General features: G+C 35.4%; 1 protein-coding gene across 1 annotated transcript in view; it reads left to right on the forward strand.

The window, feature by feature from the left end:
- The window catches only part of AGL (amylo-alpha-1, 6-glucosidase, 4-alpha-glucanotransferase), a 61,732-nt gene that overhangs the window by 16,643 nt on the left and 18,854 nt on the right, over positions 1–26,235 (forward strand). The window contains exons 8-27 of the mRNA XM_037498609.2: positions 2,551–2,677; positions 3,018–3,120; positions 3,211–3,308; positions 4,546–4,685; positions 5,151–5,338; positions 6,879–7,002; positions 7,559–7,722; positions 7,975–8,076; positions 8,186–8,341; positions 8,429–8,579; positions 9,305–9,429; positions 9,510–9,622; positions 9,739–9,873; positions 11,190–11,320; positions 14,358–14,494; positions 14,731–14,864; positions 15,727–15,902; positions 20,125–20,227; positions 22,314–22,539; positions 23,730–23,841. Coding sequence (XP_037354506.1) covers positions 2,551–2,677; positions 3,018–3,120; positions 3,211–3,308; positions 4,546–4,685; positions 5,151–5,338; positions 6,879–7,002; positions 7,559–7,722; positions 7,975–8,076; positions 8,186–8,341; positions 8,429–8,579; positions 9,305–9,429; positions 9,510–9,622; positions 9,739–9,873; positions 11,190–11,320; positions 14,358–14,494; positions 14,731–14,864; positions 15,727–15,902; positions 20,125–20,227; positions 22,314–22,539; positions 23,730–23,841 — 2,745 coding nt within the window. The remainder of the gene's footprint in view (positions 1–2,550; positions 2,678–3,017; positions 3,121–3,210; positions 3,309–4,545; positions 4,686–5,150; positions 5,339–6,878; positions 7,003–7,558; positions 7,723–7,974; positions 8,077–8,185; positions 8,342–8,428; positions 8,580–9,304; positions 9,430–9,509; positions 9,623–9,738; positions 9,874–11,189; positions 11,321–14,357; positions 14,495–14,730; positions 14,865–15,726; positions 15,903–20,124; positions 20,228–22,313; positions 22,540–23,729; positions 23,842–26,235) is intronic.

Here is a 26,235-nt window from a genome sequence, read left to right on the forward strand (position 1 = left end):
TTTTAAGTGTAATATTGTCTTAAAGGGTTAATCCTTTTCTCTTGGTTAACATATCATTAAATCTGTTATTACATGTTATTTAGGTTATTTTTGATCCTCTGAAACTCTGATTTTGTAGTTTCTACAATCTGAAAAATATACTGGTTACCCAGAGGTAATCAGGGGCAATGGGTAGAGGAAAGACCATGGGTTGTGGCACTGGAAATTTGGTGAAGGGTAAGTGAGCTATGTGTACATGTGGAGGTGTGAGGTTGTATTCCCAAAATTATATAGGTATGTATGTAGGTGGAAAATCAGTAAAATTTCAGGGAAAAAAAAATCAACCTGATCCTGGAAGCTGAGAGCTGTAGTAGATACATGTAGAGGACATTTTATGGTTTCTATAAACTATTATGTTGCTTTTTCAACACAAGTTGTGCCAATTTACATCATCACAAACTACCCTCACCAATAATAGGTACCATTCATTTTTTAATCTTTGTCAATCAGACAAACATTCCTTATTTTAATTTATAACTCTTATTAGTAAAACATCTTTTATTAGCTATTTATATTTCTTCCATTAGTTGCCTATTAATGTTCTTTCCCCATTTAACGGGGTTGTTTATCTTATTCATATTGACCTATTGGTGATTTCTCTTTTTTAAGTATTTTTTTATTGAGGCAACTTTAGTTTACAACACTATTTGTGATATAGTGTTACAGGATCATTCCCTTCAGGTGTAAGCTACCCCACTACACCCACCACCAAGGAATTGATATGATACATATACCTTTAATATTTTGAAAAATCTGAGTTCTGTTTTTCTTAGGGGCTGGAACAGACTACATTCCTACCAATAGTGTAGAATGGTTCCTCATCTCCACATCCTTGTAACACTGTTGTTTCTGGTCTTTTTGATATGGACCATTCTCACAGTTGTGAAGTAGTATCATATTGTGGTTTTGATTTGTATTTCTATGATGATAAGTGATGATACAAATTTTTTTCATGTGCCTATTGGTCCTGTTGGTCCTCCTTGGAAATGTGTCTGTTTAGCTCATCTGCTTATTTTTTTATTGGATTATTTGTTATTTAGAGTTCTTTGTAGATCTTAACTATCATATATGCATGATGTACAAATATTTTCTTCCATTCAGTAGGGTATCTCTTTGTTTTAGTGATCATTTCTTTTATTAGGCAGAAGCTTTTTGGTTTGTTGTCCCAGTTATTTATTTATAAGCTGTCTTCTCTTGCTGTTGGAGACAAATCCACAAGGACATCACTGAAGCCTATGTGATGGAGTTCTTTGCCTATGCCCAGGTCTTACGTCCAAGTTTTTTTTATCCATTTTGAGTTAATTTTTGTATATGGTGTGAGACAATTGTCTAATTTCATTCATTTGTATTTGGCTGTCCAGTTTTGCTAATACCATTTATTGAAAAGACTTTCCATCCTCCAGTGTATACTCTTTACTTTCAGTGTAAGTGTGGGTTTATTTCTGGACCCTCAAGTCTGTTCCATTGGTCTGTGTGTCTCATTTTGTTCCAGTGCCACCCTGTTTTGATTATTATAGCTTTGTGGTATAGTTTGAATTATGGATACCACCATTCTTCCTTTTTTGTCAGGATTTCTTTCACTATTTGTGGTATTTTATGCTTCCATGTGAATTTCAGTAATATTTGTTATGTTTCTTTAGAAAATACCATTGAAACTTCCATAGGGATAGCATAGAATCTGTGCAATGGGTAGTAGGGATGTAGCCAGTGGTAGAGCTCAGACTTTGACTCTGTATATTGCTTTGGGTAAGGTGGCCATTCTTCCAATTTAAAGCAGAGAATATCTTTCCATTTCTTTGTATCTTTTTCTTTTTCTTTTGGCAGTGTCTTATAGTTTGCGTTGTATTGGTCCTTTACCTCCTGTGTAAGTTTAATCTTCAGTATTTAAATCTTTTCAGTGGGATTGTTTTCTTGATTTCTTGCTCTTCTAGCTCATTGTTTGCAAATAAGAACACAACTGATATTTGTAAATTAATTTATTTACCTACCACTATGTGCTGGTTTTTTTCTTTCAATTAGTTTTTTAGTGAAATCTTTAGGCTATTCTATGTGTATTATCATATCATCTGCAAATAATGATAGCTTCACTTCTTCTATCTCAATTTGGATTCTCTTTATATCTTTCTCTTCCTAATTGCTCTAACTAGGACTTCAATCCTATGTTAAATAGTAATAGTAAAAGTGGACATCCTTTTCTTGTACCAGATTTTAGTGGAAAAGCTTACAGTTTTTCACCATTGAGAATGTTAGCTGTAGGTTTATCATAAATGGCCTTTCTTCTGCAATACTATTTTCTCTAGTCAGTCTCTTGCTTTCCCTCCAATGTGTGTGTGTGTGTGTGTGCGCGCGCACATGTACACGTGTGTGTTTTAGGTGGTGTGAGGAAGGACACTTATGAAATAAACATTTGTTTCATTTTCCATGAAAAATTTAATGCAAAATATTAGGAACCAGTAACAGTTGTAATCTTCTTGTGGATATTTTCATTAAGATATCTTTTCCTTTTTTCAGGAAATAGGAAAATAATAACCAAACCTGACCCAGAGCAACACCTTAAGATTATTCAAGATCCTGACTATAAACGACTTGGCTGTACTGTAGACATGAACATTGCATTAGCAACTTTCATACCACATGAGTATGTTTTGTATCTTTCCTATGAAATGAATATATTACTTATAAACCTTTCTGGGTATTCATGTTTTCACAGTTTATTAAAAGCCTGGAGAATGAACTGAGATGATTCACCATAATTCTACTATTTCAAACACATGACGTGTTCTCCCTTTTTCTGTGTAATGTTCTGTACATGTTCCCATACATATGTGTAAAAACTTTTAAAATTGGAAAATTTCCTTAGCATAACTGAAGTCCTAATAATGGTATTTAAAGCCTTGGTGACTTTCATTAGAAAATTCTTAGATATAGAATTCGGTAAACCATTAAGTATTAAATTTGTATTGCTCTGTCTTCTCTAGCAGTGGAACAGCCGCCATCGATGAATGCTGTAATTGGTTCCGTAAGAGAATTGAGGAATTGAATTCAGAGAAGTGTCAAGTCATGAACTATCATCAGGAACAGGTTTTACCTATTTTTGAACTATTATTTACCTTTGAGTCCTAATACTGGATTTTTGTTGTTGTTACTATAACATAATTTAATGTTTTCTAGGCAGTGAATTGCCTTTTGGGAAATGTGTTTTATGAACGACTGGCCGGCCATGGTCCTAAACTAGGACCTGTCACTAGAAAATATCCTTTAGTGACCAGGTATTCCATTTTTGTTTTCTTCTCATGAAAGGCTAAAAATTGAAGATTGTATTTAACTTTTCAAATTAACCTAAATGGTCCTTTAATGCATAACTTCAATGTATTTACTAAATTGAAATAGAGGTTTTGATTTGTTCATTTTTTTAGGCAAGTCTTTAGTTTGAGAAATTGCTGTCAGTATGAACAAATTTATAATTATTTGCATTAATATTTCTGCAAATTTATTAATAAATATGATGTTAGTCAAAGTGAGCAAGTATTTAGATCCTTCCTTTATAAGTAAATACAGCATAGATTAGATAATTCAGTGTATAAAAGCCTTTGTAAAGAACTTAGTAATTAATCACTTTTAAAGATTTATAAATGGCCTCTCCTATGGCGCAGCAGGTTGAGCGCTGTGAAGCTGTCCGCAGCCTCTGCAGCACGGGTTCGATTCCTGGTCAGCAAGGGAGATTCCCACATAGCGTGGCAGACCTCTCTTGTGGCTCCCGCTGCTCCCCTCAGCAGTGTATTTCAGTCAGTCTGCCTGTTCTGCTCCTCACTCTGTCTCTGGTGAATCCTCTCACCCTCCCATGCCTCTGGCCTGTACCACAGCTCTTGTATAAAAATAAATAAATCTTTAAATAAATAAATAAATAAATAAATATTTGTATAGTTATTATTTAAAATATCCATTAACTGGATGTTCTCTAGGCTAACTCTCAGAATCTATTAGAGTTACTCGAAAAGTCTACTGATTTTTTTTAAATATTTATTTATTTATGCATGCAAGAATTGGAGTACAGGCCTGAGGTGCAGGGAGTGGTGAGAGGATTCACCAGAGACAGAACAGAACAGGGAGACTGACTGAAATACACTGCTGAGGAGAGCAGCAGGCGAAACAGGAAAGGTCTGCTGCGCCATATGGGTATCTCCCTGGCCAGCTGGGGATCAAATTCGTGCTGCAGAGGCTGTGGACAACTTCATAGTGCAGTGTTTAACCCCTTACGCCACCAGGGAGGCCCTTCTGATGATTTTTTACCTATATTAGAGTTCAGGGCCTCCCTGGTGGCGCAGTGGTTGAGCACTGTGCTGCGAAGCTGCCCACAGCCTCTGCAGCGCATTTACTAGTAGTGAAGTTAAACTAATTTTATGTATTCTTTTCATTATATAGAAAGTTTAATTTTAACACTGCTAATTCAAATTCTCCCCAAGGAGTTAGTCTATAGGTATTTAATATTAAATTGTATCTTCATAGATATTTTACTTTCCCATTTGAAGAAATGACTCTCTCTGCAGAAGAATCTTTGATTCATCTCCCAAATAAGGCTTGCTTTCTGATGGCACATAATGGATGGGTAATGGGAGATGATCCTCTTCGAAACTTTGCTGAACCAGGTATGTCATTTTAGTTAACTTTTCTGTGGATAGGGAAAGAAAGCTTGATAGCAAGTTCAAAACAGAAACTGTTTATTTTTTCCCCCAGCTAGGCTATTTATTTTTAAACTATTTCATCACAGAGTTGTATACAGCTTGAGAGCAAGGAGGCTGGGTAAAAGAATGAGATTCATCTTCTCCTTTCCTTTCATTTCTTTTCCTACCCCTTATGTCTTCAAACAGAATAGCTTTTAAATATCTATTTTATTTGGTGGTTTTTAAAAGAGTCTATTAGCTAAATTATTAGCAAAATAGATGAGTTACAAATAAACATTGAGTTTTTAAAAAATATCCATTCCATAATTTTAATCACTATATGATTTGTGGTAGAAATGGTCGATGTGATTTTAAAAAGAAATGTTTCATTGAAGTAATTGTTTTCATTTTATTTCTTGAACCACTGAAAGCAAGCCCTTTTCTTAACAGGTTCAGAAGTTTACCTAAGGAGAGAACTTATTTGCTGGGGAGACAGTGTTAAATTACGCTATGGGAATAAACCAGAGGACTGTCCTTATCTCTGGGCACACATGAAAAAATACACAGAAATAACTGCGACTTATTTCCAGGGAGTACGCCTGGATAACTGCCACTCAACACCTCTGCATGTAGCCGAGGTACAGAAAAACAACTCAGCTCTACTAAGAAATTCAGTATTTTTCGCTAGCTTTCTTTAAATGGGGTATACAGATATATATTTCCTTTTGCTAGTCGAATAACAGCATTGATATGATGGTAGCACTTAAATTTGCATAATTTGCATAATTCTAATATAATCTTTCAGTACTATGGTTATGAAATACTGGGTTATGAAATGTTTAAAAAGTTAATATTTTAGTTTAGGGAAGTAGATCATACTGTCTCTGAAATTATATTGACATATATTAAAATATTGTTAATAGATTAATATTGTAAACATTTTAATAATACATAGATATTAAAGTCTTATTCTGATAATTTTTGGGCTGCTTTCAGTATGTTAGTAGACTCTGTGAGGTTGAGTAACTTAATACACATGAGAGTGATCGTTTAAACACTAACATTACAGTACAGTGGAGCTATTTTTTAGCCTCACCGATTGAATTTTTATTAATTTACTAAAATATAAGTAAATACAAAGATTATCTGTCCCTCTTTGGGTTTTTGACAATAATTCTGAAGCAATGCCAGCATTTATAGCATTATCTTCTACCTAATACAGCTTTGTAAAGACAATTTTCATTCTGTTTATAACTTCCTAGTGAGAACTTAGTATTCTGTGGAACTTCCCCTTATTTGAAAATATTTATTTTTGTAAATTTAAATAGGCATTATAATATATATATTTCAAGTCCTATGTTAAAAAATGTATTTGATTTGAAGGAATATAGTGAATATTAATCAAAATGGCAGAACATTTTTAGCTCCAAAAATGACAGAGGTTTTTCTTTTTTGTTGTTGTTGTGACTTTACCAACAGCAAAAATATATATTCTTATAAGATATTACATTATGACAAACAGAATATGAGAACTTAAATTGCTTAACTTTGTTATAAGGTCCTCTAGAATCCTAATTTTTAGCTGATAGAATTTGAAGTATTTTTCAAGCTTTCGTATAAGCATTAGGCTAAAAATATTTTTGTGAACTGACCTGATTTCTGATTAAGAGTTTATTATCATCTATAAGAAAACCTGGCTTCAGTCTAGTCAATCAGACATAATCTTTGCTGTAGCTAAATGATTCACAGGCAGGGAATTTATCAAGAATGGTTTAGTCAACTGCCTGAAAATTAGTAGTCTGATTACAGTGATTAAAAACAAACACATAAAATAATGAGAAAGCCTAGTAGAGTAGGAGTGTTATGTTTTATATTTTTTAATGTAACATTAACATTTTTCTTCTTTTCCCTCCTTTTTCCTTTGTATGTATATCCTTGCAAAATCTAATTTTGCTTTTTTAACTGTGCTATTCTCTATACATTCTCTTGTTTTCTGTGCACATTGGTATGTTTCATATTTTCTTACACATGTACAATTTATGTGAAATTACTTCTTGAACTTCCAATTTGTCTCGCTACGTATTTTCCTATGTCAAATCCATGCCTAGTCTTGCCTCCTCTCCTTCCCCCCATCTTGCTTTTCTCTTTCTGTTACATCTGTGACTGTGCTTTTTGCAGTACATGTTAGATGCTGCTAGGAAATTGCAACCCAATTTATATGTAGTAGCTGAACTGTTCACAGGAAGTGAAGACTTGGACAATATCTTTGTTACTAGACTGGGCATTAGTTCCTTAATAAGAGGTAGGCTTGTTGAAATGATTTTCCCATCTAAACCTTAGCCTTTGTTTAATTAGAATAAAAAAATTTAAAAGCTTTATATACAATATTTAATAATTTTCAACATAGTTGATATTCTATGAAATTCCATACAAAATTTTCTCATTTAACAAATAATCTGTCAATAGTTAAACTTTCCATTCTGGGGTGGGTAATAAATCTCATTTCAAATTGAAATAGCAATGAGACGAATTGATAACTCATATCCAAAACAATCTTTTGGTTGAAAATATATAAATTTTTTTTTCATCTCCTGCCTGTATATATGATATAATCTTTAGGTTTTTTCCCATAGATTTTATATAGTCAGCATGCTAATAAACAACATGTTCCCTTTTACCTTTCTGAGCCATTTCTCTGGTTAATTTATAGACTTTCTTGTCACTTAAGCGAACAGGCATTTGTTTAAATATTTCAAACAGTTTTCATTTTTGATATTTATGTGGTCATGATAAGAAATTCGACCTCTTCTTCGACATTACTAATAAAGGTTGCTAAAATAGTCTGTCATGTTTTGTAGAGGCAATGAGTGCATATAATAGTCATGAAGAAGGCAGATTAGTTTACCGCTACGGAGGAGAACCTGTTGGATCTTTTGTTCAGCCTTGTCTGAGGCCTCTAATTCCAGCTATTGCACACGCCCTGTTTATGGATATTACCCATGATAATGAGTGTCCTATTGTGGTAAGCATGTAATCTGTTTCTACTTATTTGATGTCTGTGAAATAATGTCCCTATACTTCAAAGTATTGCCTTTGATTTATAAGTGTGGCACATGTGGCACATAGTTTTTAGAATGTTTTCTCATTTGTTTTAAAGCAAATTAATGTAGCCTATAGAATATATTCATATAATTATCCTCTGACTTCATTATACAGTGGGGTGGCACTTTGCATTTGAAAGAAAATAACCTTTGTTGATGTCATTATTTTCTAGCATAGATCAGCATACGATGCACTCCCAAGTGCCACAGTTGTCTCTATGGCGTGTTGTGCTAGTGGAAGTACTAAAGGCTATGATGAATTAGTGCCTCATCAGGTTTGTTTGTGTTGTTTTTTTAAATGCACATGGCCAACTTTGAACATTTTTACCAGAAGGTCTTCTTGTAATTAAAATGTATACATGACTAAGTTTTAACTTTGTTCAGATTTCAGTGGTTTCTGAAGAACGGTTTTATACTAAGTGGAATCCTGGAGCCTCACCATCAAATACAGGTGAAGTTAATTTCCGGAGTGGAATTATTGCAGCCAGGTGTGCTATCAATAAACTTCATCAAGAGCTTGGGGCCAAGGGTTTTATTCAGGCAAGAAACCAAATTGTCTAAATTTCTTAAGATTCAATTTCAGAATAAGTCTTCCAGTTTGAACGCTGTTTTCTTTCTGTTTCTCAGGTGTATGTGGATCAGGTTGATGAAGACATAGTGGCGGTGACAAGACACTCACCTAGTATCCATCAGTCTGTGGTAGCTGTAGCTAGAACTGCTTTCAGGAATCCCAAGACTTCATTTTACCCCAAGGAAGTGCCTCAAATGTGCATCCCTGGTAATACAATCTGAAATTACTAAGATTATACTATACTATTATATTAGATTATACTGTCATAGTACATTGTTCCTGTATATTACAATACAATGCAAGTCTAAATGAAGTTGAAAAAAAAGAATTTTTAAATTTTTCATAACTTATCTAAGTTTTCCATGTAAGTTCACAGATGCATTTTCAGAATTTTCCAAGTGCAGTTTCTCCAGAGTTATAGGGAGGGAGTAGTGCTTTTCTACTCTTTGTCTTCACATGAGGCCCTGTCCTGGATCACCCCAGCACTTTTGCAGGTCTCTCCCCATGGTTAGGTCCACACTGAGCAACTCTGCCCTTCCCAGGACTTCTCTATCATGAAAGCAGTATATGAATCAGTGTGTGCGCCTGCACCTCTTTCCAACCACCTTTATTGTTTAGAGTTAAATTTCCTTAGTGTCTCTTCTGTTGCGTGTGGTGATTCTTGGTCTCCAGTGGCCTGGAGGTGCTCTAGTTTTGCCCAAGTCACAGGATCCTCTGAGTCCAGTGCTTTCCTGGACTATTTTATTTTATTCGCCTGGGAGCAAAGCAGTGAACCTGCTCTGATGCCATCTTCCTTCTTGATCAACCAGTTTTGTATTCTTTTATTAACTGACATGTCATATTCAATTTTAAATTATATAGAACCCCTTTAGCAATTCCTGATTTCTCATGGTTTAATATAACATTTTGTTTAAAATTTTGTATACTCCTAGGCAAAATTGAAGAAGTAGTTCTTGAAGCTAGAACTACAGAGAGAGATGTAAAACCTTATCGGAAGGATGAGAAATCAATCAATGGAATGCCAAATATCACAGTTGAAATTAGAGAACATATTCAGGTATTTATAGACTTTCATCTTAAAATTTTTAAGGACATTAGAATTATTTTGTTCTATGATTTTATGAATTTTTTTTTAAGCTTAATGAAAGTAAAATTGTTAAACAAGCTGGAGTTGCCACCAAAGGATTGAATGAATATATTCAAGAAATTGAATTTGAAAACTTGTCTCCAGGAGGTGTTATTATCTTCAGGTATGTAATTAGAGTTCAACTAATCATTTTACTTATATTTAAAACAGTTCACTTATCCTGCTCATTTTGAATAAATTACTCCTAAAAATTAACTATTTTTTAATTAACATTTTCAGAGTTAGTCTTGATCCACATGCACAAGTTGCTGTTGGAATTCTTCGAAACCATCTGATACAGTTCAGTCCTCATTTTAAATCTGGGAGCCTTGTTGTTGAAAACACAGATCCTATATTAAAAATTCCCTTTGCTTCGTAAGTATGCATTAATTTTAGATTTGACACTTTCATAGCTGTTAAGTTACTCTAGCCTGATCCAAGCTATTAAAGGGTCCTCTATATCCTTGTTATTAAAAGGATTTCCCTTGGGCCAGCAATATATGCAGCAGCTATCAGCAGCTATCATTAACTTTTTGCCCTCTTGTTTTAAATCACTTGTATGTATATTTTCATACTTTCTCTCTCCCACTTAAACACATTTTCTATATGTAGATACATATATACACATACACACCTATTAATGTATCTATATACATGTATAGTTTTTTGAACTACTTGAAACTGAGTTTCATGCATCTTTCTCCACACATTTTTTTAATGCTAAAGTATATTCTATTATGTGCTATACCATCATTTATTTAATCAGTCCCCATTTGCATAAGTCTTTATTCCATTGCTAATATACTTCTATATAATTCTATTACTAATTATACTATATTGAAGAATATAGGTTTTGAGATTTAGAGCTGTGTTTAATTCCAGTTTTAATATTGTCATTGTGATCCTAGATGAATTATTTAGACTCTTATCTCAGAAAATGGAAAATGGGTCTTAGACTATTACCTACCTCTTAGGTTTTGTAAGGATTAGAGCATAGAGCATGGAGCCAGACTACCTGGGTGTGAATTCAATTTTGGATTCTTATTAGCTATGAGAAAGAAAGCCCGGGCAATATACCTAAAGATATAATTATAGTGCCTCTCACAGTTATGAGAATTACTTATGTAAAACACTTAGAACAGTGTTTCACATACAATGTTTGACCAACCTGAAGGCAGTACAGCCTTAGGAGAAAAGGAAAAAGGAGAGAAATACAAAGACAGAATACTATATGATTTCTAAGATGACTGTGACTTTTGATTCTCCTTTTTCTCATTCTTTCTTAGTTTTTTTGAGTTAAGATAATTAGCATAGATGTCCCACATAGGAGAACATAAGGAAGGAGAAAAAGCTAAGTCCAATCTAGAAAGATTGGAAAAGTAAATTCATAAGATAAAGGATATAGCAACCAAACTACTTGAAGTAGTTTTTCTGGAGTACTTCTGATTACTAAAATTTGGCACTGATTATTTCCTTGATGTGGAAAAAATGTTACTTTAGTTGATTATTAAGTACACATTGTCCTTTAATTGTTATTTATATATATTGTTTATATTGTTTATTAAAATGCTAATTTCCTAAAACATACACTGCTAAGACATTTTATGGTTATGATTCAGATTTTACACTTTATTCTTTTTGACAGCAAGTGACACAGTATTTACCAATTCTCTTTATTTTCCATTTCTTAGTATTGCCTCTAAGTTAACTTTGGCTGAGCTAAATCAGGTACTTTACCGATGTGAATCAGAAGAACAAGAAGATGGTGGCGGATGCTATAATATACCAAACTGGTCATCTCTTAAATATGCAGGTCTTCAAGGTAGGCAAGTATAAGAATAGTTAAGCTATTGAGATTTTTATTTTTAGGGTCATGTGGTAGCTTCTTTATAGAAATAGGAGTGTGGGCTCAGAGTTTAACTTCTTAGGTTCAAATTAGAGCTCTACCCTTTGGAATTCTTTCTTTAACAAAAGAAAAGGATATGTGTTTACGATACCATTGGGTTCTGGGAAGGGATGCAGACATTTCCAGCAGGCAGACACTGGGGAAAATGGGAAAAGAGTCCTAGACTGGACACAATCCGCAATTGTGGACACAATCTGCAATCTTCTCTGCAGGGAAAGTGGGCAGGGCCCTGGGGAGGGAAGCAGCAGGGAAGGGGCTTATTGATTAACCTCTGGCAAGTGATTTAACTTCTCTGTGCCCCAATTTCTGTCTCTATAAAATATGAATATTTTCATAATTTCATAAAATAAGAAATTTGTTTCATAATATAAAACTAGACACAATAATATGCCTATTTTGTAGAAATTTTTAAAGATTAAATGAGATAATTCACTTGGTCCTCAAATGGGTCTTAGTTGTAAGTATAATTTATTCATCTTCTTAGAAATTTTTTTTATTGTATATTTGTTTTATCCTATGAAGAGCACTTACAGGGAAATGTTACATAAAGTTATGAGATACAGGAACTTAATATTTAACTGTCAGTTCAATCCATAAGCTTGGTAGTATTTTCTTATACTTTTATCTAAGAAATTCAGCTTATCACACTTGTATTCCTGGTTTTCATATTATTTCCCACATATTATGTCTCCTTTTCAACTCCATCTTATTTCTTTAAGGGCCAATTCAATTCTTACATCTTCTACAAAGTCTTCCGTAACTCTTATTTTTCAGAATAATTTCATTGTTTTCCAGACACCCATTGCATTTACTTACTATACCTTATACTTGGCCTTTGAAATTCATTATCTTACTTTAGTGATTAGAATAGTTTGTTTGTTTGTTTTTTGTGGGACCCTCGCCTGCAGCCAGGGAAGGAACAGGTGCTGCAGAGGCTGCCGGCAGCCACTGCGCCACCAGGGGAGGCCCTAGAACAGTATTTTTTTAATGAATCTTTGTTATAGTTAAAAAATGACTTTAGAATCAGACTCTCTGGATTATACTGGCAAACTAAACTGAGCCTCTCAGTGGCTCAGTTTTCTCATCTGTAAAATAAAGAATAATAGCACCAACCACAAGGGGTTACAAGTAGGGTTAAATGAGTTAAGACAACCTAGAGACAATGTTGGTTAATATTAAGTACTCAGTAGTTTTAGCTCCACTAAGTACCTTAGGTGAGAAAAATAAGTGAAAAAATTGCTTGTCTGGAATGGGGTGGGGGGGCTTCTTTTCTGCCTTTCATATCCTTGCAAAACCAAGCCCATAAGAAGTTCTTAGTAAGTTTTTTCAAACTTTTTATACTATGACATTCTATTTTTTTCTAAAACATTCTCATTTTCAACAGAGTGGTTTGTTCCATGAGTAATAAAGAAATATATCTTACCAGTCTTCAGCAAAATATGTTCCCTTTTCACTCTTGAGTTGTTGAACTACTTTGCTTGACTGAAAACATGCTTTGTGAACTTCTTTGTCCTTTATCTGTCTTAAAAAGTAGTTCCTTAATCTCTCTACCTCCTCATGGTATGCCTTTACAGACTTTCTAAATGTAATTGCCCTTACCTAATTAATTTCTTATTGTATACTTACCCTTTTCCTTCTGAAAGTTTGATATTTCCAGCAGCCCACAGGCTATTTCCAGCAGGTTCTTAATAGTAGCCTCACATTAAATCAGATTTAACCACTTCATTGACATTTCTCTCCCCTAAACAAAATTCTCTTTCCCTCTTCCTATTATAGTACATATTCAGACAAGTTGGAATCTAGAGATCCATTTTTTGATTTTCCTTTTATCTTCAATGTTTAATTAAAAATTTTGACTCATGGATTTTTTGTTCTTGTATTCTCCTTGGTGTAACATATCCTTTTTATCTCCATATTTATCACCTAATACTAGGACTATGTCCTGTCTGCAAAACCAACGAGCCAGTTTCTAACCTCTTGTTCTCTCTTCCACAAATAATTCCATCCCAATAGTCATCATTAGAGTCCTTTTCTAAAACAGTGTTCCGTCATGTCATTCTATTATTCAGCAGCAGAACTAGTGTTTGCTGAATAATATTTACCTTCCCTGAAAATACTAGGGCGTGTGGAACATTATTTTATACTGTATTGGTTTCTATGACTTTTTTAATATTTTAAAAGCTCTGTTTACCAAAGAAAATTGTAAATCCCTTAAGGTAAAAAGCTATATATTAAATAGAGATATATATGTGTGTGTATATACATATATACATATATGCACATATATACATATATATACATATATGCACATATATGTTGTTAATTTCTCAAAACATACTATTTACATAGTAAAATGAATTAGGTTCTAGCTAAATAAAGGTGAAAATCAGCAGACTCTGCTATGTATACATAGAAATTCTCATACTTGTATTTGAGTATTACTTGAGGGTATGCCTATATCCCTCCCTTCCATACTTTATTTAATTCTAAGTACCTACTATTATAGTTCAGATTCCTTCCAAAGCCTTTACTATTATACCATAGGTTCTCTTATTTGCTCTGAAACCACTTCTGGAACTCCTGCCAGAATTTTAATGATTCTACCACTTTTCAGTAGGAAAAGACACATCAGTTTCCTTCCACCAGGTGATTTAGGGCAGGGAAACCATGCCATTTTTCTTTGATTATAATAACATTAAAATCCAATAGAGTCAGACCAGTCCCAGAAGATGGGAATCTCAGAAAGCTCTGCATAGCTTCTGTCACAATAATTCCCTTCCTGTCTTTGTATCTTGGCTCAAGCTAGCACCATACTTGTCTCCATTCAGGGGAAGTGTTGCTGTGGACTATGCAAACTGTGTGTCTACCTTCATCATTAGACCTGCATAGCTGCTCAGGCTATGGGGACAAATTGCTTCTGCCAATGATCTGAGATATTTCTCTGAATTTCCAGGATTGATGTCTGTATTGGCAGAAATAAGGCCAAAGAATGACTTGGGACATCCCTTTTGTGATAATTTGAGATCTGGAGATTGGATGATTGACTATGTCAGTAGCCGGCTTATTGCACGATCGGGAACTATTGCTGAAGTAAGTAAAGCTATATTCTAGTCAAAAAAAGGGCACAAAAAGAACTATGTTACTGTGTCATATATAGTATTTACACTGTTTTCTAGACTGAAACATTTTCCTCCCTTCATCATCTGTCAGTTCTAATCTGGTTGATAGCGTACTAGATAGTAGAGTTGCATGTTTGGATTTGCCTCTTAAAATACACCTAGCCTGTAAACACACCAAATTAACTTTTAAAATTATTTTTATAACAGGTTGGTAAATGGTTGCAGGCTATGTTCTTCTACCTGAAGCAGATCCCACGTTACCTTATCCCATGTTACTTCGATGCTATATTAATTGGTGCATACACCACTCTTCTGGATATAGCATGGAAGCAGATGTCAAGGTATATCCAACAAAGCTTGAGTAAATAGGCATGTTTGTGCAGAAACCACCTATTAAAAGAAAAAAAAAAAACATGGAGAATTCTCATAGATTCATAGAGCAAAAAAGGTTTGTAAGTGAGTAGTAAATTTATTAGCATCCTTTAATCTAGAGCATACCAAAAAAAGCTTAGATATTAAAATCTCGTCCATTAACCTAAAAATACATGTGTATGAGAAAATTTAATTATTGTGTATTACTTATTTCTGTTTATTCTTTGCCATAAGTTAATGGATACAATTTTTAGAATATGCATATACACATACAGTTCTTTTTCTAATTTTTCATTCAGAAAAAATTTCAGCTATTGTAAATGAAATTTGCCATTAAAGAAAATTTTTCCCAAAATGAAACAGCAGATCAAAATGTGCCAGTAAAGAGTGACCAAATTGATTGGAGTATAATTTCAGAAAGTCAAAAATCAGGCCATGGGTTAAAACCAATTAGAGCATTGAGTGAAATGAAAGCAGTTTTGAAGCTTAAATAAATTGAAATATTTTTCAGCTATTACCATTGTTAGACATTTGTGTAAAGAGATTATATGAAGGTAAAATAACACTGCTAAAAAAATTCTTACTCAGTGGGTATAAAGTATCAGTTATACAAGATAATAAATTCTAGAGTCTGCTCTACAACGTCATGCCTATAGCAGTATTCTATACAATAAGGTATTAATAAGATATAATACTATAACAAAAATAACAAATATATACCTAAAATATAAGAAGGTATTTTTGCCACAATAAATAAAATTCCTTAAAGAAATATTAAAATATTTTGTACTTCTACAAGTAATATTTTAAGCTCTACTACTTTTATTGCAGCTTTGTGCAGAACGGTTCTACTTTTGTGAAACACCTTGCATTGGGTTCAGTCCAAATGTGTGGAGCAGGAAAATTCCCTTCTCTGCCACTTCTTTCACCTTCACTTATGGATGTACCATACAGGCTAAATGAGATCACAAAAGAAAAGGAGCAATGTTGTGTATCTATAGCTGCAGGTAAGAAGTTATGTACAAGGTTAAGATGTGTACGTCAGCTTTATTCAAAGATGAAAAGTTAGGGGGAAATGATTGTTTAAAAACAGGAGCAATGATATTACCCAAGATTTTATATTACTGCTTTGTAAAAGTTCATGGATATTCAAGTTTAAAAATAATAACCTTCCTAATTAATTATCGCTGTGCTTCAGGCATTTACTTCTATGTGTCTTTATTGTGACTGTTAATCCTTTTCTTCTCCATGTTTCTCTTTTTTCTAACTCTTCTCATATTAGGTTCTGGTATTTTTTTATTGAGGTAATATTGGTTTTCCACATTGTATATGTTTAGGGGTATAGGTTCACATCTCTGCAAATGTACGTTACCACACAACACTCACCACCAAAGCCCCAATAATCCTCCACTGCACTCCATTAAGTCCCTTCCTTTCTTTCTTGCCATCTCTCCTCCCATCTGGTAACCTCAGTTCTGCCGTGAGATTCCAAGGGTGGTTTTGGTTTGGTTTTGTCTGTTCCTTTGCTCTATTTCTTTACATACCACATGTAAGTGAAGTCATCCAGGATTGTTCTTTCTCCTCCTGACTTATTAAGGAAATCCCTTCCAGTTCATCCATATTGTCACAAATGGCAAGAAATCATAATTTTTTTTATAACTGAGCAGTTTCCATTGTGTATGCATACCGTATCTTCTTTTTCCATTCATCTGCCATTGGATACTTAGGGTTTTTCCATTTGGGCTATTATAAGTAGTGCTGCAGTGAACATATGAGTGCATATGTCCCTTCAACTTAGTGTTTTTATATTCTTTGGAGAGATATCTAGAAGTGGAATTGCTGTATCACATGGTAGATCTATTTTTAATATTTTGAGAAGCTTCCAGACTGTTTTCCATGTGACTGAATCAATCTACATTCCACCAAAAGTGTTCCTTTTTCTCCATATCCTCACCAACACTTGCTATTTTTGGTCTTTTTGATATGAACCATTCTCACAGGTGTGAGGTGATATCCCATTGTGGTCTTGATTTTGCGTTTCCCTTATAATAAGTGATGATGAACAATTTTTTCATGTGCCATTGCATGTCCTCTTTGGAGAAGCTGTTATTTAGCTCTGCCCATTTTTTAATTATTTGTTTTCTTGTTGGGCTATATGAGTTCTTTGTAGATCTTGGATATTAGCCTCTTGTTGGATTCATATATTATATTTTTAATTAGATTTTTTTCACTGTCCTAATTTCATTATATTATACTTCTTTCCCAATTTTATTTTTTTAAAGATTTATTATGCATACAAGAGCTGGGGTACAGGCCAGAGATGCAGGGGGTGAGATGATCCACCAGAGACAGAGTGGGGAACAGAACAGGCAAACTGACTGAAATACACTGCTGAGGGGAGCAGCTGAAGAGACAGGAGAAGTCTGCCTCGCCATGTGGGTTTCTCCATGGCTGGCCGGGGATTGAACTCATGTTGCAGAGGCTGCAGATTGCTTCATAGTGCGGTGCTTAACCCCTTGAGCCACCAGGGAGGCCCTCCTTCCCAATTTCAGAAAAATTTTCCCAACCACTATATCAAGTGAAGGTCCTCTAACAAGTTCCAAAATACAAAACAAACGTTAAACAAATTTTTATTAGGAGTCTAATTGTAGTCAAATGCTTTCAGCTATATTTATTGACATCCTTTCCTGCAAGTAGATTTAAAATGAGTCAAGTAAATAAATCTAAATAAACAAAATAAGTAAAATGACAGACTTTGTCTATGTGATTTCCTCTGTAACCCTTACATTTGCATCACTCAGACAAAAAGGCAAAAGAGTATGGGAACCAACAACTAAAAAAGACATTCACTTTTCATTTAGAGTGATCAAATGAGCCTTCGAATGTTTTAATTATATAATTGTATTTTAAATTTTCACTCAACTATTTGCTCTTATTCTGGTACTGATCTTTTCCCTATGAATCCATGCAGATGCTTATAAACCCAGACTGGGCCACTGTGAGAAAAAAGTTGATATGCAGAATTTCATTTTAAAGCCTACTGTTTAGAATCCTATTGCATAAAATAGTGATTTCAGTATTTTTTATTTTACACTGCTATTGTTAAATCTTCCCAAAATAGATGTACTGATACACTGATATCATAAATGATAACCTGTGTAAGTTATGGTATCTGGTATACTTATCCATCATGTGTAGTATAACGCAAAAGTGGAAATTAAAAATGTTAAGTTGATAAATATAAAAAGAATTTAAAGGGCCTCCCTGGTAGCACAGGCAGTTGAGCGCAGCACTGTGAAGCTGTGCACAGCCTTTGCAGTGCTGGTTCAATCACCTCTGGCCTCGGAGCAACCCACATGGCGCAGCAGACCTCTCCTGTCTCGCCCACTGCTCCCCTCAGCAGTGTATTTCAGTCATTCTGCTTTTTCTGCTCCCTGCTCTGTCTCTGGTGACTCCTCTCATCCTCCCGCACATCTGGCCTGTACCCTGGTTCTTGTATAAGTAAAAATAAATCTTAAAAAAAAAAAAAGAATTCAGGGTATTTACTTTTAACATTAAAGGGAGAGTTTTCTATAGTCCATACCAACAAAATAAGGGGCTATACACAGATTTGGAGATAGGTTTTTGCTAGTTATTTTTTTAATAAATATTCTTTTTTTTTTAAAGATGTATTTACTTATTGTGTATAAGAACTGGGGTGAGGCCAGAGTTCTGGGAGATAAGAGGATTCACTAGAGACAGACTTGAGAGCAGAACAGGCAAATTTACCAAAATACACTGCCAAGGGGAGAAGCTGGTGAGACAGAAGAGGTCTGCTGTACCATATGTGGTTTAGCACCCTGACCAGGGATCAAACTCGGGCTCAGGCTATAAGGTGATAGAGCTGATACTTAACCCATAGGCCACCAGGGAGTCCCTCGGAAGTTGTTTTAAAATGAACACCAAGGCCAGATACACCTTCCCTTGGTGATAGTTATGCCAAAAAAAATAAAGTTACAAGCTTTCAGGGTAAATGGCAAAGCAAAAAGATAGATGACCTATGTTCTCTTAGATGTGTATACTCTTAGGGATCAAGAGTAAGTACAGGCATTTCCTATGTCAATGCTAAGTATTTTATACTTTTGATTTCTTGACAAACTCCCTGTATTTTAGGACATACCAACTTAAACTCACAGTTAATCCTATCCATACTCACATTTGATACAAAAGGTTAAATGGGTTAAAATACCTATTTATTTTGTTTAGCACAAAATGGGCTCTTTGTTTTACCTGCTGTCATCATCAAAATTATTATCATTAGGGCCTCCCCAGTGGCGCAGCAGTTGAGCGCTGGTTGGGAAGCTGTCCGCAGCCTCTACTGCGGCTGCCAGGGCGAGGGTCCCACGTGGCGCGCAGACCTCCCTGCCGCGCCCGCTGCTCCCCTCAGCAGTGTATTTCGTCTGTCTGTCTGTTCTGCTCCCCGCTCTGGCTTTGGTAAATTCTCTCACCCTCCCGCACTTCTGACTGTACCCAATGCTTGTATAAATAAATTTTAAAAATTTTTTTTAAAAATCTTAAAAAAAAAAAATAGGGTTTTAGATTTTATCTACCAATCACAGTGTTATATCTCATGCATAAAGACTTCAATTATCTAGAATATTCAAGTTATTGGCACATGAAATATTTGTTTTCATCTGTAAAAAGTGGCTCTGGTTACAAAACAACACTTATAAGTGGTTTCCCATTTGAATTAATGGGAAATTTGGTTTGCCTCAAGCGATAACTTAATACACACTTATATATCATTGAAGTAGTCATATCATATTCGATTCATTTCTTACCTTTAAATTGCAGGTAGCGTCTTTTCAAATACGTCATTACTATTATGTTAACTGCTTCTCTAGTTATCAATATTTGATTTCTGATTTTAATTTTAATTTATTAAAAGAAAGTTTACCTGGGCTTAACATATTCGTTCAAATCAATTCAGATAAGCATTCCTCTCTAACACTGTTCCTTAATCTCTTTTGGGTCATAGATTCAGGAATCTAATAATATATATGGTGACTCATTGCACAAAAGTTGACATAAGGGTAGACTTATAGTTTGCAGATAATTTAGAGAGTTTGCTGACTCCATATATTCCATCTTTGTCCTCCAGGTTTAGAGCAACTAGTCTGTAGTAATGGAGTTCATGGGTTTGTTTATATTATTAAGATTAATATATTACTTTATTGTATTTTCTGTTAGGCTTACCTCATTTTTCTTCTGGCCTTTTCCGCTGTTGGGGAAGAGACACTTTTATTGCCCTTAGAGGTATACTGCTGATTACTGGACGCTATTTAGAGGCCAGGTAGGAGATTGCAAAAAGTTGCAATGAAAGTTTATGTCTGAGTGATTTTCATATGTTCTTTCCACCTTCCTTCTTATGCATTATTCTAGCCTCAATATTGGGGAGGTTTGTTTTTCTTGGGTGTTTTTTTTTTAACATGTCATTTAATAAGATCATAGCGTTTCGATTGAAATTGAAAATAGCTGAAGTGACTAAGTTCTAGTACCTCATATTACAGATCTTCAGCATTTGCCAATTTATTTTAATGAAACTAAAAGAAATGCATGAATATATTACTGTTATCACTCCTACTTAGTAAGATTTCTGTGCCTGAATTAGGTGTAAGAACTCAGATGAACTTTTAGACAAAATTTGAAAGCTTACTTCTTTTTATCCTACATAAAGGCATTGCTGACTCTTTGAGTGATGTAGAAAAAAATTATATGTCAAGTTATCCACTATCTGTTGTCCTTGTAACTTCCAGTTTTATACTTTCTAGACTTAAAATTTTCTTCTTTCATGTCACAACAATATGAGTTCATTTAATGGGGTAGAAAAGAAAAGCTCTACAGTAGTGGCACGCAGACTGTGTTCTACAAATCAGCAGTGTTAGAAATACAAGTTCTTTGTTCCTGTCCCAGACTTGCTGAATCCAAACAAGTGGGTGGGGAGGGCAGAGTTGGCAGGCAGAGATCTGTTTTTATAGAGGCTCCAGACAATTTTCAGAAGCCTCAAACTAAAAGCATTGTGTGGGATCCCAGTTCCTGCTGGTCAAACTAAAATGTAGAGTCAGATGGGGGCTTCTCACCAGGGCAAAAGTCCTAGTATGAGGAACATTCTGGGAAACCAGTATCTGCTGAAAACAGCAGGCAGATATTATGACCAGATTAGCAAGATCCGCTAAATGCCTTGCTAGTAAGGATTAGCAGTAGTAATAGGAACTAGCAGTAGTATGCCTTGATGAGTGGTAACTATGGAGCCCCCCAAGCAGTAGCCCCTGGTCACTCCACCCTAACTTGCACCGCACAATGATGCAGCCCCGATAATGTACTTCCACGAATGTACATTCCACCACCTACTTGCCCATCTTCTCTAAATAAATATGAGAATGCCCATAGATTAGAGCTGCACTTTTTTAGGTGTAAACCCCTCTAGGCCTCTCTCTTACTTGGACTTTGAGTATTCTTTCCTTCGTCCTATGCTGCTCCCAACTCTGCTGCCTTATGAGGTGACATCTTACAAACCCAGTTGTCATTTGATATATGATAATAGAATAACAATTTAAAAGATAAAGTATCTTCCACCAGTTTTTAAAAGTGAATTGCTATTCAAGGTCAGTTTCACTTCTTTTATTTTCTTACATGTCTGCTTTGCTGTTGGTACCTATTATTGAAATTTAACAGAGTTCATGTTTGTAGTTACTTAGATTTTGAAATACCATTTTCAAACATAGAATCTAAACCTGTGAGGGACCATAAAAATCACCCAGTCCGATCCCTAATTCCACAGATGGAAAAACTATACCAGAAAGGTGAAGTCACACAGATTATTAGAAGAAAAAAACAGGGCTATGATCAAGGATTCTGGCTCAGTTCACTGCTTTTTCTGTCATATCATGATTACTTTCTACAAGAAAAAAACTTTTATTTTTTTTTTTTTTTTTTTTTTTTTTTTTTATAGAGGCATGTCTCCATTTATTTATTTATTATATTTGCTTGTCTTGTTTATACATGCACTGGGCACAGTCAGAAGCGCGGGAGGGTGAGAGAATTCACCAGAGCCAGAGCGGGGAGCAGAGCAGGCAGAAGGGCTGAAGTACACTGCTGAGGGGAGCAGCGGGTGGCAGGAGAGGTCTGCGCACCATGTGGGATCCTCCTCCGGTGGCCGGGGAGCAGCCGGGGATCGAACCGGCGCCGCAGAGGCCGCGGGCAGCTTCGCAACCCAGCGCTCAACCGCTGCGCCACCGGGGAGGCCCAAGAAAAAAACTTTTAAAAGGGCAGGAGAGAAAATGCATCTGAAATGATTGTCATCAAAAGTGACTTTTTATTGTCATTTTTTTAAATGATTGTTTTCCTGTCAGTTGTTGCACCTAATTCTGTTTTTTTAGGAATATTATTTTAGCATTTGCTGCAACCCTGAGACACGGTCTCATTCCTAATCTCCTGGGTGAAGGAACTTATGCCAGATACAACTGCCGAGATGCTGTGTGGTGGTGGCTACAGTGTATTCAGGATTACTGTAAAATGGTTCCAAACGGTGTAGACATTCTGAAGTGTCCCGTTTCCAGAATGTATCCTACAGATGATTCTGTTCCCTTGCCTGCCGGCACACTGGTAAAAATAATTTCTTAAAATAATTTCTTCCTTAAAATAATTTCTTCCTGAAAAATTTTAGCTTCTAACATAAAAATACATGTAATTAAGAATGCAAAGCTTAAGTATCAATATTCTTCAAATACTGATATTGATAGTACCTGCTGGTACCATGAAAGATTGCAAAGATAAGTCTTGCTCTTTGCCTAAAGAGCTTACATCATGGTACAAGAAATGATGTGTACATAGTATGGTCATTGCAAAAAGAGGTATAAGGGGAGAGCTATGTCATGTCATAACAGCAAGAGAGGTGATCTGTGTAGTCATTAATCTCAGGGAGGACCTCAGAACATAGCTAAAATTTCACCTGAACTGAACTTTAAAAGGTGTGTAGGATTTCAGCGGACATGAGGGAAGTTGTGGGAAGACATCAAAGATAAAAGGAGTGGATTGAAGCACAGTGCAAGACATACTGCTCAGTTTAGTTTGTAAGGTAGTAACAGCTTGTAGAAAGGGTATTAACCAGGTTATGGAATCCCTTGATTGCCAATCCAGGCAATAAACTGGCCAATCCAGTTTATCTTATGAACAGTGGAGAATGAATTTTTGAGCATTTTTTCCCAATCAGAAATATAAATGATGCTGTACTTTTGCTGCTTCTGATCTGCCTTTCTGTTGTAGTTTATTATTGTCAGGGACTTCTAAGCCACCTCCACGCTAGCATGGATTTGTGTCCCCAAAATATTTATATCATAAAGTTTTAAAGAATATTTGTGCAAAACATTTTTACTTAAAGTGCCACTTCAGTATATAATTTATCCCCATTTTTGTATGTGTGGATGAGTAAAAACAGCAATCCCAATTAAAAATCCAGATTTCTGTAATAAGCTAGTTTCTCTATTAGCTGAATAATTCACTTTAACAGAATCTCTTGAGCTCACAAAATTGGTTGCATATGTCAGTAAAATTAGAATGTGTTTCATGACACAGACATTAATAGTCAAAACTACGGTATGTTAAATATTCTAATGCCAAGTCAACCATATTATTTGGTGTATAGGAGCTGCTGTTCTCCCTAACCCCACTCCAGTCCCCTCTTCTCCCTCCAAAAGAAAATTTTATTTTTTACAATACCTTCATTTGTGGGATTTGGGAAGAAGATTAAAAAATGTGATTTCTAAAGGCAGTAAAATCTGTTATGTCTCACATAGGATCAGCCATTGTTTGAAGTAATACAGGAAGCGATGCAAAGACACATGCAGGGAATACAGTTCCGGGAAAGGAATGCAGGCCCACAGATAGATCGAAACATGAAGGATGAAGGTAATAACTTTAGAACCGTGGTAAAAATAAAATTCTGTGTTTTGTCAGCCAATTTTGTAACATTGCTGGTAGTTGCATTTATAATCTCATAATTGCTAGTGACTTGAGTGCTTAACTATGTGCTAGGTGGTGTCCTCACTACTTTACCTCTGTTATTCCCTTTTTTTTTTACTTATTTTTTCATGACATCAATAATTTTTTTTTAAAAAGATTTATTTATTTATGCATACAAGAGCTGGGGTACAGGCCAGAGATGCGGAGGGTGAGAGGATTCACCAGAGACAGAGTGGGGAACAGAACAGTCAGATTGACTGAAGTACACTGCTGAGGGGAGCAGCAGGTGAGTCAGGAGAGGTCTGCTGTGCCATGTGGGTAGCTCCCTGACAGGCCGGGGATCAAACTCGTGCTGAGAGGCTGTGGATTGCTTCAAAAGGCTGTGCTTAACCCCTTGCGCCACCAGGGATGCCCCTTGTTATTCCCTACCAAAAACATTGGAGAATGGGCCCCCCTGGTGGCGCAGTGGTTGAGAGCTGGGCTGCAAAGCTGCCCGCAGTCTCTGCAGCACCAGTTCGATCCCCGGCCACCGGCGAGGGTCCCACATGGCGCGCAGACCTCTCCTGCCGTGCCCACTGCTCCCCTCAGCAGTGTACTTCGCTCCTTCTGCCTGTTCTGCTCCCCTCTCTGGCTGTGGTGAATTCTCTCACCCTTCTGCGCTTCTGACTGTACCCAGTGCTTGTATAAATAAATATATAAATCTTTAAAAAAAAAAAGATTATCTTAAAAAAAAATTGGAGAAGACTTGAATTGTTTCCATTTTTATTGATATCATAACTAAAGCAGAGTAGCTTCTTCGGAGTTAGATGGCTTCTAAGTGGCAGAGCTAGGATTTCATCCATAGTCTGTCTTTTTTTTTTTGAAAATGTATACAAATGAAATCCTATAGTATGTAGCTTTTCAAAATTAATTCTTTCACTAAGCATAATTCTCCTTGTAGTCCTTGCAAGGTGTTGTATGTATCAACAGTTTATACCTTTTTATTGCAAGTATTACTCCCTTTCATGAAATAATTCACCTGTGGAGATTTGAGATTGGGAAGGACATTTGAGTTGTTTCTATTTTTGGCTAATTCAGTCAAGCTACTGTGAACATTCATAAACAAATTTTTGTGTGAACATAGGTTCTCATTTCTTTGGAATAAGCATCCAAAAATGTGATTAGATCTTATGGGAAGTACATATTTTATTTTATAAGAAGCTGTTGAACTGTTTTCTAAAGTGATTGACCCATTTTACATTCCCACCAGCAAACTTTTTGGAAAGGTCAGTTTTCTCCATTCCATTGCCAGGATTTGGTATTAACACTGCTTTTTAAAAGCCATTCAATGGCCAACAGGCATATGAAAAAATGTTCAACATCACTTGTAATCAGGGAAATGCAAATCAAAACTACAATGAGATACCATCTCACACCAGTGAGAATGGCACATATTAAACAATCTAGCAACGACAAATGTTGGCGAGGATGTGGAGAAAAAGGAACTCTCCTGCACTGTTGGTGGAAGTGCAAACTAGTCCAACCACTATGGAGAGCTGTGTGGAGATTTCTTGACCTACTAAACTTAGAGCTTCCATATGATCCAGCAATTCCACTCCTAGGGATTTATCCAAAGGACAGAGAAACATCAATTCCAAAGAGCACCAGCACCCCTATGTTTATAGCAGCACTATTTACAATAGCTAAGCTTTGGAAACAACCCAAATGCCCAAAAATAGACGACTGGATCAAGAAGATGTGGTACATATATACCATGGAATATTACTCAGCATTCAAAAAAGATAAACACATGCAATTTGCAGCAACATGGATGGCGCTGGAAGGGATCATGCTCAGCGAAATAAGCCAGAAAGAAAAAGAAAAATACCGGATGGTCTCACTCATAGCAGGAATCTAGAAAACTTAAATAAGGGACCAGGAAAAAGAATAACTATAAGAAAGAAAATATCAAAATCAACAAACAACTATGAACCAGAGACACTCTATGGGAGGGTGGGGGCGGGGAAATGAGGGCTTGGGGTCAAAGTAAGGGTGTTGTAATTGTATGGGGAATATAAAAATAAAATTTAAATTAAAAAAAAACCTACAAATAAATAAATAAATAAAAGGCATTCAAATAGTTGTCTAGGCCACCACATATTATGGCTCTAATTTACATTTCCATAACTAATGGGGTTGAACATCCGTGCATGGGCTCATTTACCACCCATATCCTTTCTTTGTTGAAATGTCTGTTCTTGTTTGTCCTTTTTCAAATGGGATTGCTGGTTTTTTGCCTATTAAGGATTTTTGTGTGTGTGGTAAAATGCACATAACATTTTTACCATGTTATCATAAAGT

This window comes from Talpa occidentalis, unplaced genomic scaffold (genome assembly GCF_014898055.3).
Source record: "Talpa occidentalis isolate TD23 unplaced genomic scaffold, MPIMG_talOcc4v2.1 talOcc4.9, whole genome shotgun sequence".
NCBI lineage: Eukaryota > Metazoa > Chordata > Mammalia > Eulipotyphla > Talpidae > Talpa > Talpa occidentalis.